The sequence below is a fragment of the Hypanus sabinus genome, chromosome 1 (genome assembly GCF_030144855.1).
Source record: "Hypanus sabinus isolate sHypSab1 chromosome 1, sHypSab1.hap1, whole genome shotgun sequence".
Classification (NCBI taxonomy): Eukaryota; Metazoa; Chordata; class Chondrichthyes; order Myliobatiformes; family Dasyatidae; genus Hypanus; species Hypanus sabinus.
The window spans coordinates 33,768,933-33,786,523 of NC_082706.1; the positions used below are offsets into that span (position 1 = coordinate 33,768,933).

The 17,591-nt window shown below is 41.9% G+C and overlaps 1 protein-coding gene across 12 annotated transcripts in view; it reads right to left on the minus strand.

The window, feature by feature from the left end:
• Positions 1–697: 697 nt before the first annotated feature.
• LOC132392501 (calcium/calmodulin-dependent protein kinase type II subunit beta) overlaps positions 698–17,591 on the minus strand; it is a 316,023-nt gene continuing 299,129 nt past the window's right edge. For 6 of the 12 annotated variants that reach the window (XM_059966502.1, XM_059966484.1, XM_059966460.1 and 3 more), the window contains 5 exons: positions 8,272–8,307; positions 7,743–7,818; positions 6,856–6,950; positions 4,745–4,979; positions 698–2,527 (listed from right to left, as the gene is read on the minus strand). In XM_059966502.1, the coding sequence (XP_059822485.1) occupies positions 4,747–4,979; positions 6,856–6,950; positions 7,743–7,818; positions 8,272–8,307 (440 nt within the window). In that variant the 3' untranslated portion in view covers positions 698–2,527; positions 4,745–4,746. The remainder of the gene's footprint in view (positions 2,528–4,744; positions 4,980–6,855; positions 6,951–7,742; positions 7,819–8,271; positions 8,308–17,591) is intronic. The other 6 variants (XM_059966521.1, XM_059966512.1, XM_059966473.1 and 3 more) reach the window with 1 other exon arrangement.

The window sequence follows — 17,591 nt, forward strand, 5'->3', positions numbered from 1 at the left end:
GCTGTGTCATATGACATGATCTTCCCATGACCATATATGTTCTTAGCGAATTTTTCTACATAAGTGGTTTGCCATTGTCTTCTTCTGGGCAATGATTTTACAAGACGGGTGACCCCAGCCATTATCAATACTCTTCAGAGATTGTCTGCCTGGCGCCAGTGGTCACATAACCAGGACTTGTGATGTGCACCAGCTTCTCATACTGACCAGATGTATCGGAAGTGTTGAGGGATGGAGGAATTGAGGGTTATGGGGAAGAGATCTTGAGGCCAGTATAGATCAGACAGGATCACGTCGATTGGTGAGAAGTGGGTGAAGGGAAAAAAGGAGGCCATTGGCAGTGAGAGTAGGGTAAGAAGGAGAGAGGGAGTTACAGTGGAGTAAGAGTAGAACAGAAAGGGGTTAAAGAGGGAAGGTGGGTGAAGCAATGGAGAGAGGGTGTGGAAGAGGTGGGGGGGAACAGGAGGTGGAGGCTGAATGGAGGTATGAGGAAGAAGAAAATGTGAGAGGGAAAGGGGTAGTGGGACAGGGTCCCACTGCAACACCACCACCCAAAGCAGCCACTGTGGGACCGATGGTGATTTTCAACCCTTCCCAAATGTCTCCGTTAGGATTACTACAGCTTATTCCCACCTTAAACTAATTTTACAGTAACATACAAATCATTAATTCACAAAACAAGCATTTCGCACAATAGTCATAGAGTCAAGTTTTATTTCTGACATATCAACAATTTTTAAATGGTGAGAGGGACACACAGACCACGTCCTGTAACATAATGTTTTTGTCCTCATATAAACCAGACCTGACAGAATTTCAGCTGCAGAGAACTTGAATAATTAAAAAGAAATCACATTTCATATTCAGGCAAGTTGCTGTGTAAAAAGCAAATATAGTCCATCATTTTCAACCGTAAAAATATCTCCAGCAAAATCAACTTTTTCCACACTTAAAGCCACGCGAGGCATAAAATGAGGTAAAACTCATTTGTTTAATTCATGGGTTCCACAGCCCTCGTAAAAAAAAATAAAAAAATATGATCCACGCACAGCTCATTACAATTAAGACCCCTAGCTGTCTAATTTAAAACATCCATAAAAATGAAAAGAGGAGTCCTCTTGATGCGTTTTCACAGCCCCTGCGCAAAATCGTTAAACGGTTGGTAGAATGCATGCAAACCAGGTTTCTATTACACATCATCAGACAAAAATGTTGCTGTTACTAAGCTCAGAAAGGAGAGGCAAAGAGAAACGTATAGCTCTACAGGCAATCATTTTAGAAACTAACAGGGTTAACTGTGTCATGCAAAAAAATTCCGTTGTCCATTTCAGTAAACTATTTTCTACACAAGCCTAACAAAGAAACAACAAAGTGATCATGCCTTTCTGAGAGGCTGTCCAGCCACACGGAGCTTCGGCATCACATTGTATTACTACACGCATCCAAGAATGTGCAATTGAAAGCAGGAAAACTTGGTACATCATCTGAACCCATATTGGCAGTTCAACACAAAATTATTGGCTATAAATATATAACATGCATCAACTCTGTAAAAATGCATATACAGTTAATAGATGGCAACAGGTTTCTCATAAACTCTAGAGTCGGTAGCACAGTATTAAGGAAACAGTAAAGAACACTGTATTGGGTCTTGCTACTTTAATTATGATATAGTTAACTCATTCACTTCTTAAATGAATATAATCTGGGAAGAACTCTACTGAAACTTTTAAATTTTCACATGTACCTGTTACCTTTTTAAGTTATTTACTTTAAACTTTGTTATATCAAATAAACACATTTCACACAAAACAAGAGAAAAATCCATAAATTGAGCTAACTTTTTCAATACACACACAAAAGGCATAAGAAATGATAAATCCGGTTGCCATATTTCTTCATGTACTTAAGTTGCACAGGAGCAACTTCCTGTCACAATTTGGTGATGGCAGAAGACTACTTTGTTTTCCCAGTTAACATCCAGTCACGAGGCCGGTTTGAATGAAATGTTGACTGTTTAGTTGGCTGTCTTCTGCCTTAAACCACACAAAAAGTGCCAGTGGAAGTAGCAGGGCCTTGTTTCCAACTGCCCTGAGTTCCACTGAGACAAGCATAACTACATCAAAATCTATGCTTTCCAAAGAACAAATGACACATCTTTAGTGTACAAGAAAATGTAAAATGGAACACGAACCCTCCAACATTAGGATAATCACCATTAAATTTTAACCTTCATGCTTTGGCAAATGTTTTGAATGAATTGTACAAATCACTGCCATCAAATATGATTTATATAAAGTACATATACAGTAGCCTTTTGTAATTTTTTTTGTTTTTTTTAAATGTCTGCATCTTGAGACGGCTGAAAGAAACACCATATAGTTCCACAAACGTGACAATTATGCAGCCACCAGGAGCATAATGTGCATGCGGACACGTGCATGTCACTGCTGGTCTTCAGAGGCCACCAGATTGCGGCTCGGCTAGAATGTTTGCTCGGAACACAACTCTGTTAACTCCTTCAGCTCTGTGGGAACAACAAACAAAATATAAAGGCAGATTGATTTACCAAAAGTAAGAGCAAGGTTAGAATACAATGAGGCCGAAATGGAATTGTCGCTACACTAAGCAAACATGTACAGACAGGCGCTGCAGACCCTGGCATTTGCTGAGCTGGACAGCTTGGCAGAGATCCTAGATCTAACGTGAACACAGATTTCAAAAGGAAGCCAGGAAGCCATTCTTGCATTTTAAACACAAAGTACACTGCAGATGCTGTGGTCAAATCAATACGTACAAACATGCTGGAGGAACTCAGCAGGTCGGGCAGCATCCGTGGAAACGAACAGTCAACGTTTCAGGCCGAGACCCTTTGGCCTGAAAAGTTTCTCTTTTAGACTCTGAATGAGATGTATTCATAGAAGAGAACAATGTAGGAATCGGCCACTCAGCCCACAATATTTGGGCCAACCATGATGCCAAATGAAAATCTCATCTGCCTACATATGACCTACATCCTTCCCATTTCCTTTATGTTCATGTTGCTGCCCAAACTCCTCTTAAATGCCACTATCCTGCCCGTTTCCACCACATTTCAGGAACCTGTCCCTCTTTAAAAAAATGCCCATGCACGCTTTAAATTTTCAACCTCTCATCTTAAAAGCTATCCACTCTAGTCTTTGATATTTCTACCCTGGGAAAAAGATCGATTAGCCACCCCATCTACACCTCCCACATAATTTTTTAAAAACTTCTATCTGGTGTACCTCAGCCTCCGAAGCTGCAGAGAAAACAACCTGACTCTGCCCAACCTCTCATTACAGCTCGAACTCTAATCCACGCAGCATCCTGGAAAGGCTCTTTTGCACCCTTCCCAAAGCTGCCACCTGTTTCCTATGACGGGGCGACTAGAACTGCACACACTGGTCCAAATGAGATTTAACCAAAGTTTTTTGGTGCTACTCTCAGTGGAAGAATAAGCTAGACCAGGACAATCTACAGTCATGCCACTCAGAGACTTTTTTTCTCTTTGTGACTGTTTTTCTGAAGTTGTAACTATAGGTGTTATTTGCCGTGTGCTGTTGGTAATGAGTTTTGTACCTTCGCCCCAGGGGAATGCTGTTTCATTTGGCTGCATTCATATATGGTTGAACGATAATTAAACTTGACTCTAACACTCAATGCCCTAACTAATGAAGGCAAGCATGCCTACTCACAAAAACCCATGTATGTGGATCACTGAATACTAACAGATGGATTAATGGACAGTACAGCGCACAGCGACGAGGTTAAAGCCATTTGCAACACAACCACGGATGAGTAAAGTTTATCTCTGGAGCACAGAGATCACATTAAAATGAGAGGAGAGAGGTGTGGCCCTGCCAGCTGAAAGACCAGTCGAGGAAATGGATCAGTGAAATGACCTGGAGCTGCAGTTCTAAGGAAGCATGAATAACAAGTGAGCCCTTGTTTAGTTGTGGAATTCAACAATCATTGCAAAATAAATAGGTGTTAGGAACTGTCAAATTGGTTGGGGGGGGGATGGAAACGGTTATGAATTAACAACAAAAGGTGATGACTTAGAGAGGAAGGTTCACAGTTGAGTAACATCAGAATTTACTTGAGTCTTGTGACTGTAGTACATTCATAAAATGCTGGAGGAACTCAACAGTTATAGAGGGGAATAAACAGTCAATGTCTCAGGCTGAGACCCTTCATCAGGACAGGGAAGGAAGGGGGCAAAAAGCCAGAATAAGGTAGGAGGAGGGGAAGGAGCACAAGCTGGCAGGCGATAAGTCATAGAGAAGGGGTATGAAGTTGGGAGGGAGGTGGAAGAGGTAAAATATTTCTACCCCCTTCCTTTCAAGTTGTGAAGAAGGATTAGCCTGAAACGTCCCTCCATAGATACTGCCTAACTTGTTGAGTTCCTCCAGCATTTTGTGTGTGTTACTCAAGATTTCTAGTATCTGTCGAATCTCTTGCGTTTGTGCAATACAGACATGATAGATGAGGATCACGAGGTTTTCACGAGTGAAGCAGAAACCTAGGGCTAAAGGAATGAAGCAAGTGTGTGGCTATTCTAGCTGGTCTGCTTAAACCAGGGATTCCCAACCTTTTTTATGCCATGGGCCAATATAATTAAACAAAGGGTCCACGGACCCCAGTTTGGGAACCCTGGCTTAAACTATCTTAGTTTCCCCTCCTTTGGGTGTACCACCACTCATTCGAAAGCCCGCAATCATACCTTCACTGGAGTGGTGCTGCTGGGGCACCCGAGCAGTGGAAGTGAACGTTCTGCCATTTGCTGTCCCGACGGTGCCAGACTCGTGTCTCCTCTGACTGGGTTGTCCGCGGCCTACCCTGAACGTCTATGTACTGGGTGAGTCGGATGTACGCTATGCAGGCAGCATCCTCCCCGATCAAATGGACGTGAGGATTCAAGATAGTTGTGTGGATGGGTTTATTATTTTTTGATAACACTACAGGAGAGAGAAAAAAAAGAACAGTAGTTATTCTATCATTTCAGTTTAGCACTTCACAGTGACCCCATCAACAGGCGCTACTGTTCCTGGGCCAATGAGTGGCAAAGTGTCAGGTAATGACCAGCTTTAACAAGGCAGAGCCCAACCCTTGACATTCAGTGGCATCACCATTTCCGAATGCCCCGTCATCAATACCTTCACTTTGCCCATTGCTGAGCAGAAACTCAACTGGCCCATGGACGCACAAGCGCAGGTCAGAGGTTCAGGGATCCTGCAGCGAGTGACTCACTTCCTGGCGTCCCAAAGCCTTTCCATCATCTGAGAGGAGTGTGACGGCATACTCTCCATGCGCCCGCTCAACAATCCTCAAGAAGCTCAACATTATCCAGATTGGAAAGGTACCCCATCAACCAGCCAGTCATGGAATACAAAACTGTTTCGCACTGTACAGGGCTTTTTGGCCCAGAATGTCTGTGCCAAACACGATGCCAAATTAAACTACATCTTTACTGCATGCATTTGATCCAAGTCCCTCACTCACCTATTTAAAAGCCACATACACTTCCTTCACCTGTGGTTGGGGTTTCTGTCATCTGCAACATAGAGTGCCACCCAAACCCGCCCCCCTCAATACCAAACAGGACATGGGATCACACCACCTGCAGATCTCCCTCCATATTGTACAAATGTATCATTTTTATGTACAGAAAGGTGCTGGAACAGGGCCGGTAACATCATGGAAGGATCCCACCCACTGCTCATGGACTGTTTGTCCTACTCCCGTCGGGGAAGAGGCAACGTAGCATCCACACTAGGACCATCAGACTCAAAAACGATTACTTTCCCCAAACAAAAAGGCTGATCAACACCTCCGCCCACTATCCCACCCCTCCACACCCCCAACCACTTTATCATTTCCTTTCAGAGTCACCTTATGTACAGACACTCCTATGCCTAGCGTCACTTTATGGCCATACAATCAATCAATGTACAATATATACTGTAAGCTATCTAATGTAATTATATTCATTGTGTTTGTGTTCTTTGTTTCTCTGCTGCAATGGATTGGGAGTAACAATTATTCTGTTCTCTTTTACATTTGTGTAGTGGAAATGACATTAAACAATCTCGAATCTTGAATTATCACTAGGTCTCAAGAAACCATTGAGAAAACTTATCATAGAAAACACATTTCCATTTTAAGCTAATATAAGCAGTAATTATGCATGCGATCCTTAACTTGAAATTATAATGATAAAACTCAATTGGATATTTGTTGTACTGAATTCCCGATCTTCAGTGCACAGCTGGGGAGGAGCAGGGAGAACAACCGAGCTCTCCGCACAAAGGCAAGCAGGCGTTTCAAGCAGACTGGTGGAGCCTTTCTGCATCTCAGGAGCAGCGAGCAGTGCAGAAGGGAAGTGGGTGGATTCGACAAGCTTCCACTGAATTGGAGGAAGTAAAAATGTTTGTGCCACAGCACCGCAGGGCTGGTGTCACAAGTCTAATCAGAAAGGATCTTTCTTCATCAGCTTCAGTCAGACTGTACGTGACAGAACAAATGGAAAAATGACATGCATTTAGGGAGCTCATTCTCTGATCATGTTTCTTGGACGGACTACCAGATGGACATTAAAAGATGAAAGGAGAACAGGAATATTTGCTTTAATCAATTACTTGCTGTTGGCATGAAATAACTGAAGGTGCAAATCAATGTGCTAGAAGAAAAGGGAAACCATATATGTACATAGCTGATGCAAGGACAGATTCTCCTGGAGAGATCAGGCGAGATATTCATTGTTACAGTACTATTTCCACACTGAAGTATTTTACATACTTCTCAATTCAGAATTAATAGTTTCAACTTGCTTACAGTTCTCAAAATAAAACCTGTGGAAGTCCATTCCTTCAACGAGATTGCCCAGTGCTTCAGGCTCAAACGATGTTAGTCCCGGGTCACAAATCTTCCTGTAAACAATCAGTAAAGGTATTATCTAACCAGGCAGAAAGGAAAATGGATAAAATGGCACACTGGTGCTTTAGCTCGAGAGTGAGGCAGAGTAGAGAAGCATCCACTCTGCATTTAACTGTGATTAACCTTATCTGAGAACACTACCTCTTCACTCTTCAATGGGTGATGACACGGGTCAACCCAGATCTTAAAAAGGGAACACAAAGGGCCGAATCAGAAACTTGGAAAACAACACTGCAAGAATTGTTTCAGGATTTTAAGTGTCCTTCAAAAAAAGTAAATGTATTCTTCCATCAAACCAAATTAATGCTGGGGCAGACTGATCTTTTGAGGATTTATTCAGCCATTCCTCAATTCACAAAAGGAGAAAACATTCTGTTAAGTTAAATTTTGTAAATTAAAATTAGTCAATTGTAAAATTGGTCAAAAGGACATCTTTGTCTAATCTTTTGAACTGGGGGTTTCCACACTACCTCAATGAAAAATAAATCAAGTATAAGTACAGATTATATCAATAATAGATTATATTAAATCAATATAAAAAGACAATGGTGTTACAGCATAAACGGTTGTAAATAGAGGAATGAAGCAATGAAAAATTAATTCAAATGTAAAATGTAAAACAATTACATTACTGCACTCAGAGATGTGATCAGAGCAAATCTGAACATGTTCCTGAATAGGATTAAGTCATAAATTGCTGTAATGTTTCTGTGAATGGGTTGACTAGTTGGTACGATGACAGTGGCCAAGTGTTAATATATAGCAAAAATGAACCCAAAACTTACGCATATGCTTCAAAGTCCCCATTATTAATTGCTTCGATAAGCTGTTCAGTTAATTTGATGATTTCTTGCTTGCGAGCTGGAAAAGAAACAAAAAGAAAATGGGACATTTGATACCATCCAAACATCATTACAATTGGGGATAAAAAAAATATCAGTTTGATCCCCTGCCTAATGGTATCAATTCCCATTTAGAGTAATTCATTTCATTAAGTAGCTAATTAAAATTGGAGCCTAGAATAGATGATAATATTAACTTTTACAATTAATTTTAATTAGTGTAAGCTCATACTTTGGATTGTTACCGTAATTTCACGAAAAAAAACCTGGGCTGTAACCTAATTACCACAATTACATTCCATTTCTGAGAAAGAAACTCAATCCCGTACAATAAGCCCATCCCGCTTCAATGCCTGATAAAAGCACCCTTTCGATTAAAGATTAAAGCCCATTTTGAAACACGCTAAAACAGTTCCCTTGTTCACAGACACAGATTAAAATCTTAGCCATCTTCACTTTTGCAATGACTTACCTCTTACCTGTAGGAAGACCGAAGTTGGCCAGCCATCTGCAAAAAAAGTCGCACATATAACCCGCCCACGAATACAAGCCACATTGCCTCTGGAATACGTTTAAAAAGATAAACCCTGCAGGTTGTTTTCGTGAAAGTACGGTAATTACTTAAGACTTGCGGCCCGCCGAGCCACGACGTCCTTTTAGCTGCTTGCTTTCAAAAGACAAGACATCACACGTAACAGAATAGTTATTTAAACAATATCCCCAGAAACTCCAAGTATGGATGTGGCTTGATAATGACTGAAACATCATAAACTTCGCAATGACTGTACACTAAAAAGTATAGTGGTATTGTTTTCATTAAAAACAGTGATGGAAACCTCTGCCATTTGAATTAGCAGTGCTGGCCTTCAATGTGTGAATGTGTGACAAGACAGACAATGTGTGGTCAATAAAAATTACTGTGAGCCATTATTTACCACAAATAAACATGCATCCAAATTGCTGTAAGCAGCAATTGTACATTAGATTTCAATCTAAAAATATCATAAATCCATGTACAACAAAAGGTGTACAACATGGTGACAAATTCCAATCGTGATTTTATTAATTTGGAGACAGTACCCAGGTCTTATGAAGTTTTGCCACTTTACTGAGCTAAAAAGATTTAATTTGTTAAATATTTTATTTTCTTACTATTTACAGTCATTTCCTGCAAATGACATTCTGCACTCTATCCTGGTCCCTGCATTTTGGGCCATAAGAGATTATGAATACGATGCTGATTTGCTTTAATATGCTTCAAATGTTAGAATTCTGACAGTTCCCAAATTCATCTCGTGAACATTTGACACATACTGCATATTTCCAATGACAAAGCATACTCTGTGCTATAGCTTCATAATCAAGGGCTGAAAATAGAGATTTGTGTAATTTTAAACAGCTGACAATGTGATAAAAATTTACCCCCACCTTCTCTATAACGTACAACAAAAGATACAGCACAGTGTTAGCTTCCATCAGTGTTCTTTGATTCCAGACACGCAAACAGGCAAGCACCCTCTGCCCTTACCCTCACTTGTGAGTCAGAGCTAGTCACAACACAGACATTTCTGTAACAGCAAATGCATATTCCATTGTTGTGACGCCGAATGATGATGCAGGCATGAGTGTGTCAGAAGTGCCCTTTAATCCTCAAAACTTTGTCTATGACATTCTTGATGTTATACAGACTAATACTGCTTACACCCAAGATGTAACACCACTCAGATTTCTAAGTCGATATTATTACATTTCCTAATATTTTATATGAGAGTTTGCTATTCTACGGGAGTGCTAAAGGCCTAATGTAATCATAACCTGGCAAAAACAGTGAATCAGACACTTAATGGCTAAAATTAAAGAAACATGTGCATTTCTACAGCAATCTATGGTACACTGCTGATTATCTTACTTCCCTGCCCCTACCCAATTTTTAACTTTCATTCTCAACTGGAAGGGAACAGATGAAGGGCAATTTCACCAGCTACTGTTGCTCTTGTGATGGCCACAAATCGGTTCTTTTGAGAGAAAAAAACCCAACTGCAATCTGTGGGGTACAGAGCAAAGATTTTCCTGATGCTCCTGGGATGGCCAAGATGGAAGAGTTTGCCAAACATGCAAAGATCATGTTTTACATCACAGCAAACTCAGGCCAGGCTCACTTTATGCTTGCTAACAAGCCCTCTATTGCATTTCCCCAAAGTATTAGACTACACATGACCTTCACGTCAGTGCCCAAAAATTCAACTCAAGTGTGTGTCGACAGGCAGTTCTATGTTTAGCATGCAATCATCTTTGGAAGAGATTTGATTCCACAATCAATTAGACTAGCACCAGAGCTTTCATCCAATACAAACACAATAATTACAGTTTTGTTTGTAATCAAAATTCATTCCTCAGCACATCAGTGTTTAATTGATTGGCGAAAATGTGTCCAGATATGAGCTGGCAGAGTGTATATACATCCAACCTTCCTCAGTGTACAATGAGAAAAAGTTCACTAGTATTACTTGGCAGAAAAATTGCAGACCTTTGGTGAAGTGTATTTGTCAACAAAAAAAGATTTTAATAAAGCTTCAGTAATCATCACTATGATCATCTTCTCCTCCCTTGCCCACAGCTCAGCTCAGCGAATCCTGGTTCACTGGGCCATCGGTTAACTGGGGCAGCTGCTTATTTGGGACAACTCTCAAAGAACAAAAATGAATCCAGAAAATAGCCAGGATTCCCTTTGTTTATTTGGGACACCACGCCGCTCAATTGGGGCAGGAGATTGTTGCCAAATAGTTTCTAACTGGCGTCAGACTTGTGTGGCCGTTAGTAACCGTGCTTAGAGCAAACAGTTTTTAAAAGCATCTGTTGCATGTGTTTGTGTTCAAAAAGCAGTGATTTTTGTCGCTGATAGTTGGTGAGAAATAAGCAGGAAGATAATTCAGAAGTGTTTTGCTCACTGCTGTTTCAAGCATTCAGACTTGGAGATGCCAGAAATAACCGGGAGTGAAAGTGAAATGATTTCTCGACTAAGTTAGTGAACTAAGTTTGGAACTACGAAGAATTTGAAGGTATTGACAATCATATTAAATGTTACAATGAAAATGAAGATTTGGAGGAGGCAGTTGTTGAAAATTGCTTGAAGGCAGTCCAATATCTACAGTAGATATTTGCGCTGATTTTGATCATTTACTGTCAATCAAAAGAACATGGCAGCTAGATGAATTCTTCTGTCGAGAACTAATATAGTTTTTTATACTGTAATAGTATTGATAGTGTCATAATTTGATCTGTATTTCACTTCAGTACATAATTAGTTACTTTTTTATACCTTTTTAACTATTTCCATGAAATTTTGGTTAATTGGGACAGTCACGTAATTGGATCAAAATGTACAGGTCCCGATGTGTCCCAGTTAACCAGAATCCACTGTATTTATATTCCCCTAAACTCTCTCTCACTCGGCATCTTTTACTTAGTCTATTCGCCCGACTGATCAAACCAAGTTCATTCTCTCTATCACTACATTGCAAAATAACTGAACATGTGCCTTAAACTTTATTTGATGATAATTCTAACATGAAAGATTGCTACATGCTCACTTCTGAAAGTGTCTAGTTAATTAAATGCCCCAGATAAATGTTGCAGGAGAAGGTACATCAAGAATTGTATGAGAGTTTTACAATTCCTTCACAGCGGCTGTTCATTTTGGCTTCCATGCAGTTCACTGTCTTCTGACCAGTTAATTGGTTTTAAGTGCACTAGGTGTACAAACACATTAAGTTATATTGCAAACTGGGAAAAGTTTCCTCACTTACTAACTATCCCCCTTACTGCCACCAAACTCTAATGTTGTTACAAAAGAAAATGAGTTGACGTGAACACACCTTCACTCATGATCTATGTTTAGGATCCATCAGTTCCTTTTCCGAGCAGAAAAGGGCAGGAAAACCACAGGCATGACTTCTGGTCTGGTGGTGTTACCCAATCTCAGCTGTGGCTTTGTGATACATGCTCTATATTCACCCACTGTGGTTCAGGCAAGGGAGGGGAGGGAAGATGCAGCCATGGCACCTATTTCTGTGATACTGCCGAGTAGTATACAAATGGAGTTGCCTTGGACGAACCTGCAGAATTCTCCAATATGCTCACTCGCCTGAGAGTGGCTGCACTGCAGGCTGGCTGGTATTCCTTCGTAGTACCGTGTCCTAGCTGGAGCTACCTGCATCTACTTTTGTGATAGGACTAGATCACTTGATAAACAAGCGATCAGAAAAGCACCCATTGGTCAGAGAGGTAGCTGACACCTTATGCTGAAGGGTCACCAAGGGTCTCAGGCAAAGTTACTGGCAGAGAAAGTTGCCATCTGACTGCGCCAGACTCTTCAAAGGAGCGGGAGCTCTGAACGAGTGGCCAGCAGGAAAAGTAGAACATTAAATAGTTAACCGCTTAACCAGCTAACACTGGGTTGGTTGAAGGACTGCACAATAGCATCTGAAAGGCATTACACAGGAAACAATACTTCAGTCTCCAGTCTTTCATCATATCAGACATCACATTCGTAAATTAACCAGCCTGGCTCATTTCACTCGCTGACAGATCCGTTATATGTCCCGCCAGTGCTTTGTGGAGACAGACTATGATAAGGCTACGCATATTGTACATGTCTAGGGTACAATTCTAAGGAAAAAACAATAGACTGGAAATTGAAGGATAGCTCCTTAAACACAAAACTGGCAACCAGTCAGAGAACTGGATACTGTGGCAAATGACCAGAGATAGATCTCTCAAGAGTGCACTGAGGGAAAACAAATGGAGGCTGGTTCATTTTTGGTGGGAATTCTAGAGGGGGCCTTGGGAATTCAAGGTACAAGTATTAATGGCAGAGAACTAAGTTCAGGAAAGCATGGAAACAGGCTTTTCAGCCCAACTCACCAATTTGCCTTCCTGAGCTAGTCTCCTTTGCCTCTCTACATACATTTCCTACCCAGGTTCAGAGTTTGAGTTAGTTATCACATAAACATCGAAACACAGTGAAATGCCTCAACAGTGTTCACAACCAAGGATGTGCTGGGGGTAGCCCATAAGTATTGTCACACATTCTGGTGCCAACGTAGCATCCCACAAACCATGAACCTGTCCAAAACGCCTTTTAAAATATTGTAATTGTCTCTGCCTTGACCACTTCCTCGTTCCAGGCAAACACCGCCACTGTTGCCCCCAAGGTCCCTTTTAAATCGTTCCCTTCACCTTAAACCCATGCCCTATAATTTTAGACTTGTCAGAGTTGGAGTAGCGTATTTGTCGCAGAGGGTTACACGAGGGGCAGAGAATGGTGTGAAAGCAACTATGAGATTTGTTGAATGGTGCTGCTCAGTTCCAGTGACGAGGAGGTGTACAGGAGCGAGGCAGAGTGGCCAGTGAGTGGTGTCCATAACAACCACCTTGCACTCAGCGTCAATAAGACCAAGGCATTGATTATGGACATCTGGAAGGAAAAGATAGAACATACACCAGTCCTCATTGAGGGGTTTAGCACTGGAAAGGGGGAGCAGTTTCAAATTCCTGGGTGTCAACATCTCTTTGGATCTACCTGGGCACAATACGTTGATGCAGTTATGAAGAAGACACACCAACAGATATACTTCAACAGAAGCTTGAGGAGGTTTGGTGTGCCATCAAAGATTGTAGTAAATTTCTACAGATGTACCACAGAGAACATTTTGACTGGCTTAGAGGACTTGAAAGAACTACTCAATCAGTTCCATCACAGGCACAAGGCTTCCCACTACTGAGAACATTTTCAAAAGGTGATGCCTCAGGAAAGTGGCTTTCATTATTAAGGACCCCCACCATCCAGGACATACCCTCTTCTCATCAGGGAAGTGGTACAGGAGCCTGAGGATGCGTACTCAATGTTTTAAGAGCAGCTTCTTCCCCTCTAACTTCAGATGTCTGAACAGTTCATGAACATGACCTTGCTACTACTTAATTATTTTCATATTTCTTATTCCTGTGTACAGTAATTGTTAAATTACACTGCACCGCTGCCTTAAAACAGCAAATGTCACGATGTCCAGTGATGATAAACCTGATTCTGCTCCACCAGGAGAAGGTCAGATCAGTGAATGGGGCTGGTGGGGGAGCAATCCCAGTGGCCAGTTAAGACACAGACACCAGAAGTTTACAGCGACCAGGCCACACTGACCACACCTGTCGGTGGACGGGAGTTCCAGCTGCAGGCCGACTGAATTGGGTCAGACCGGTTTAATGTCTTGGGGTGGAAGAAGCAACAGCATCAGTGAGGTCCAAAATCCAGCTCGGGAGCCATTTGAAACACAGTATAGATTTTTTAAAGAGAGTGGTGAGTGTGCAGAATCCACTGCCAGGTGCAGTGGTAGAGGCAGATACATTAGGGACATTTAAGAGCCTCTTAGATAGGCACATGGACGATGTAAAAATAGAGGGTGATATGTGGGGGAAGGGTTAGATTTATCTTAGAATAGGTTAAAAAGTCAGCACAGCATTGTGGGCCGAAGGGTAATGCTCTATGTAAGAATGCGAGGATCACTAATCTAACAGGGAGGGCGAGTATCTGCCGCTTAGCGGGAATGGAATCAAATGAGCAGGTGGATGACTTGTGGCTAACAATCAAACTGAGTGGGACGTTAAGCAGCATAATTTCTACCTCCAGGTAGTTCACCATCCAAAACCCTGAGAGATTCCCTTCAGTGAAGACCCCAAACCCTGTTACTTATCCATTTAGCCCCTCCACCCCAAAATCGAACTTCTACACCCTGTGCTGGACAAAATAAAATTTATTTCAGCTTGAAATCTGAAGGTGTTTAAGCTTGCAATCTGCACAAGACCTGAGATTACAAGTGGTCCACAGCAAACGTTGCCCCGCTGAGATCAGCCACTGAATGATGCTGTCTCACTTCAGTGTTCCTGACATAGAACAGCGAACGCTGCTCCTGAGGTATGTGAGCGAGCAGCAACCTGGGCCCCAGCTCTCGGCTGTCCATCAGCTACTCGTGGCCACTTACTAGCAGCTTTGCTTTGATCAGCTTCCAGGCAAATGAAGGCAAGCCAAGTTGCCTTTTCTTTTCAAACTCTCCCATTTTCCCTTCCCCCAAAGGGAACAGGAGCTTTCTTGGGCTAACAGTACATTGCAAATGTTAACACAGTCAATTTGTTTCGAAGAGCTGAGGAAGCATTCTCAGAGTTTCACATACCTGCCTCTTTGCTCGTCATTTTGTCACTGCTTGGCCATATCCACCCACTGCTGACACTGAGCTGATATTTAAGCCGAGTGACCTACCCACATTACACTTTATCCAGCTGTCCTCCGATCAGATTTAGTTAGCGTGCTGTGTCCTTTCAGATTCTCTGACATCCTAGCTGTCATCTCTGGCTCATTATAAATGGAAGTCCTTAACTTGGAACGGAGAGGGATTTGACAGCCAAAAGGATTAAAAATTATTACCTGCTCATCAGAGAATAGATTGAGCACAGAAAGGATAAATCCTGCCACTCTGAGCTGGGATGAGAGAAGATTACTGATTCTAACTGGCAGTAGCCTAGTGGCTGCTCAGAAGTTTTAAAACCTGTAACAGTGACTGCTCATGCAGAAAGGTACAAGTGTGTTGTTACACCCCACTAAAACCTCCCTACCTCCCAACTCCCTCCATTCACCTGAAGTGGATTTTAAGCTTTCTTGACTTTAATTTGAATATGACGTGCAATCTCATGGAATAAAGAGATAAAGACAGACTAGATTGTGACTGGTTTGGACCACAAGACCTAGGGGGAAAATTAAGCCATTCAGCCCATTGAGTCTGCTCCACCATTCAATTGGCTGACTTATTATTCCTCTCAACCCGATTCTTCTGCCTTCTCCTCATAACCATTGACATTCTTACTAATCCAGAAACTATCAAGCTTTGCTTTAAATATATCCAATATCTTGGCCTTCACAGCTGTCTGTGGCAATGAATCCAACAGATTCAGTAGCTCTGGCTAAAGAAGTTCTCCCTGTTCTAAAGGGTCGTCGTTTTATTGAGGGCGTGCCCTCTAGTTCTAGAATCCTTCACTATATCCTATCCATGTCCACCCTATCTAGGCCGCCTTATATTTGATAGGTTTCAATGAGATTCCACCCCCCTCCATTCTTCTAAACTTAAGTGAGTACACCTTCATTCCCAGGATCATTGTTGTGAACCTCCTCTGGACTCTCTCCAACACCAGCACTGCCCAAAATTGCTCATAATGCTCCAAATACTGGTTTAGATCAGAACAAAGCTGTTCCTGAGAGCAGAGCATTGAAGGCTATAGCTCTAAGTTCAAAGTAAATTTATTATCAAAGTACATAAATGTCTTCATCTACAACCCTGAGATTCGTTTTCTTACAGGCATTCGCAGCAAATACAAAGAAACACAATAGAATCAATGGAAAACCACACACAAACAAGACAGCCAATACCAAAAAGACAACTGTGCAAATACAAGAAGAGAAAAACATAAATAGAAATAAATAAGCAAAAAATATTGGGAACATGAGACAAAGAATCCTTGGAAGTGAGTTCATAGGTTGTGGGAACAGTTCAGTGTTGAGATGAGTGAAATTATCCCCTCCAGTTCAAGAGCCTGATGTTTGAGGAGTAACAACTGTTCCTGAACCTCCCCCATGTGGGACTTGAGGCTCCTGTATCTTCTTCCTGATGGCAGCAGTGAGAAGAGAGCATGGTCTGGGTGGTGGGGGTCCCTGATGATGGACACCACTTTTCTGCGACCGTGCTCCTTGAAGATGAGGAGGTGGACTAAAAGCAATGAGCAGGAGACATACTGTGAGAGGAGAGGTGAGGGACGTGGGACCCATAAGGTTGGTGGAAAGAGCCAACTGGATAGGCACGAGAGAAAATGGTTACACGCCTTGGGGAATAGGACTCACTGGCTGCTGTGCAATCCTTCAATGGCCATGCAGGACTTCTCATTATGCTGCCTTAGATGAAAATTAATGGGCAGCATCTGGTATTGTGGGTAAAGAAGTTAAAGCTGGGGAGTATGGGGTGGGATGGGCACATTGGGGAAGGTGTGTGTGGTGCCAGCTCAGTGTTTAGTGTTACAGCCTCTCCATGTGATATACATGACAAATATCAAAATTAAAGAAAAGTGGCAAAATAGGGAGGGATGTAAATAGATCAGTAGTGTGAGTGGCTATTCTTTAATGCAGGGCATGCTAAACAGTGTAAGACTGGTTACGGGGTGGCAGGGCACAAACCAAAGCCGCAGGTAACAGATGAAGCAGCAGTGCTAGCTTAAGGAGACGATAAAGATGTTCCTGCGTTCGGAGAAAGGGGACAGGGAAACAACACGGTTCTGAAGTTGGAATTTTCTTTATTAATACAGTTTGGAAGAGGCCCTTCTGGCCTATTGAGCCTCAGTGCCCAGTGGCTCGCCTATTTAATCCTAGCCCGACCACAGGACAATTTAAGATGACCAATTAACCTAATAACTGGTATGTCTTTGAACTGTGTGAGGAAACTCATGCAGTTACATAAAGAATGTAGAAACTCCTTACAGATGGCGCTGGAATTGAACTTTTAGCTCCGAAACGCCCTGAGCATCGTACTGACCCCTAAGTTACTGTGGCACCCAGAGTTCTTGCTCTCCTTGTTTATGTGAACACACCCGAACGAAGGCACAAGAAAATGCAGATGCTGGAACTTGATTCAAGAACAATATTCACTGTAATTTGTAATGACAAGTCCGCACACCGAATAACTTCTTCAATAAAAACAGTAT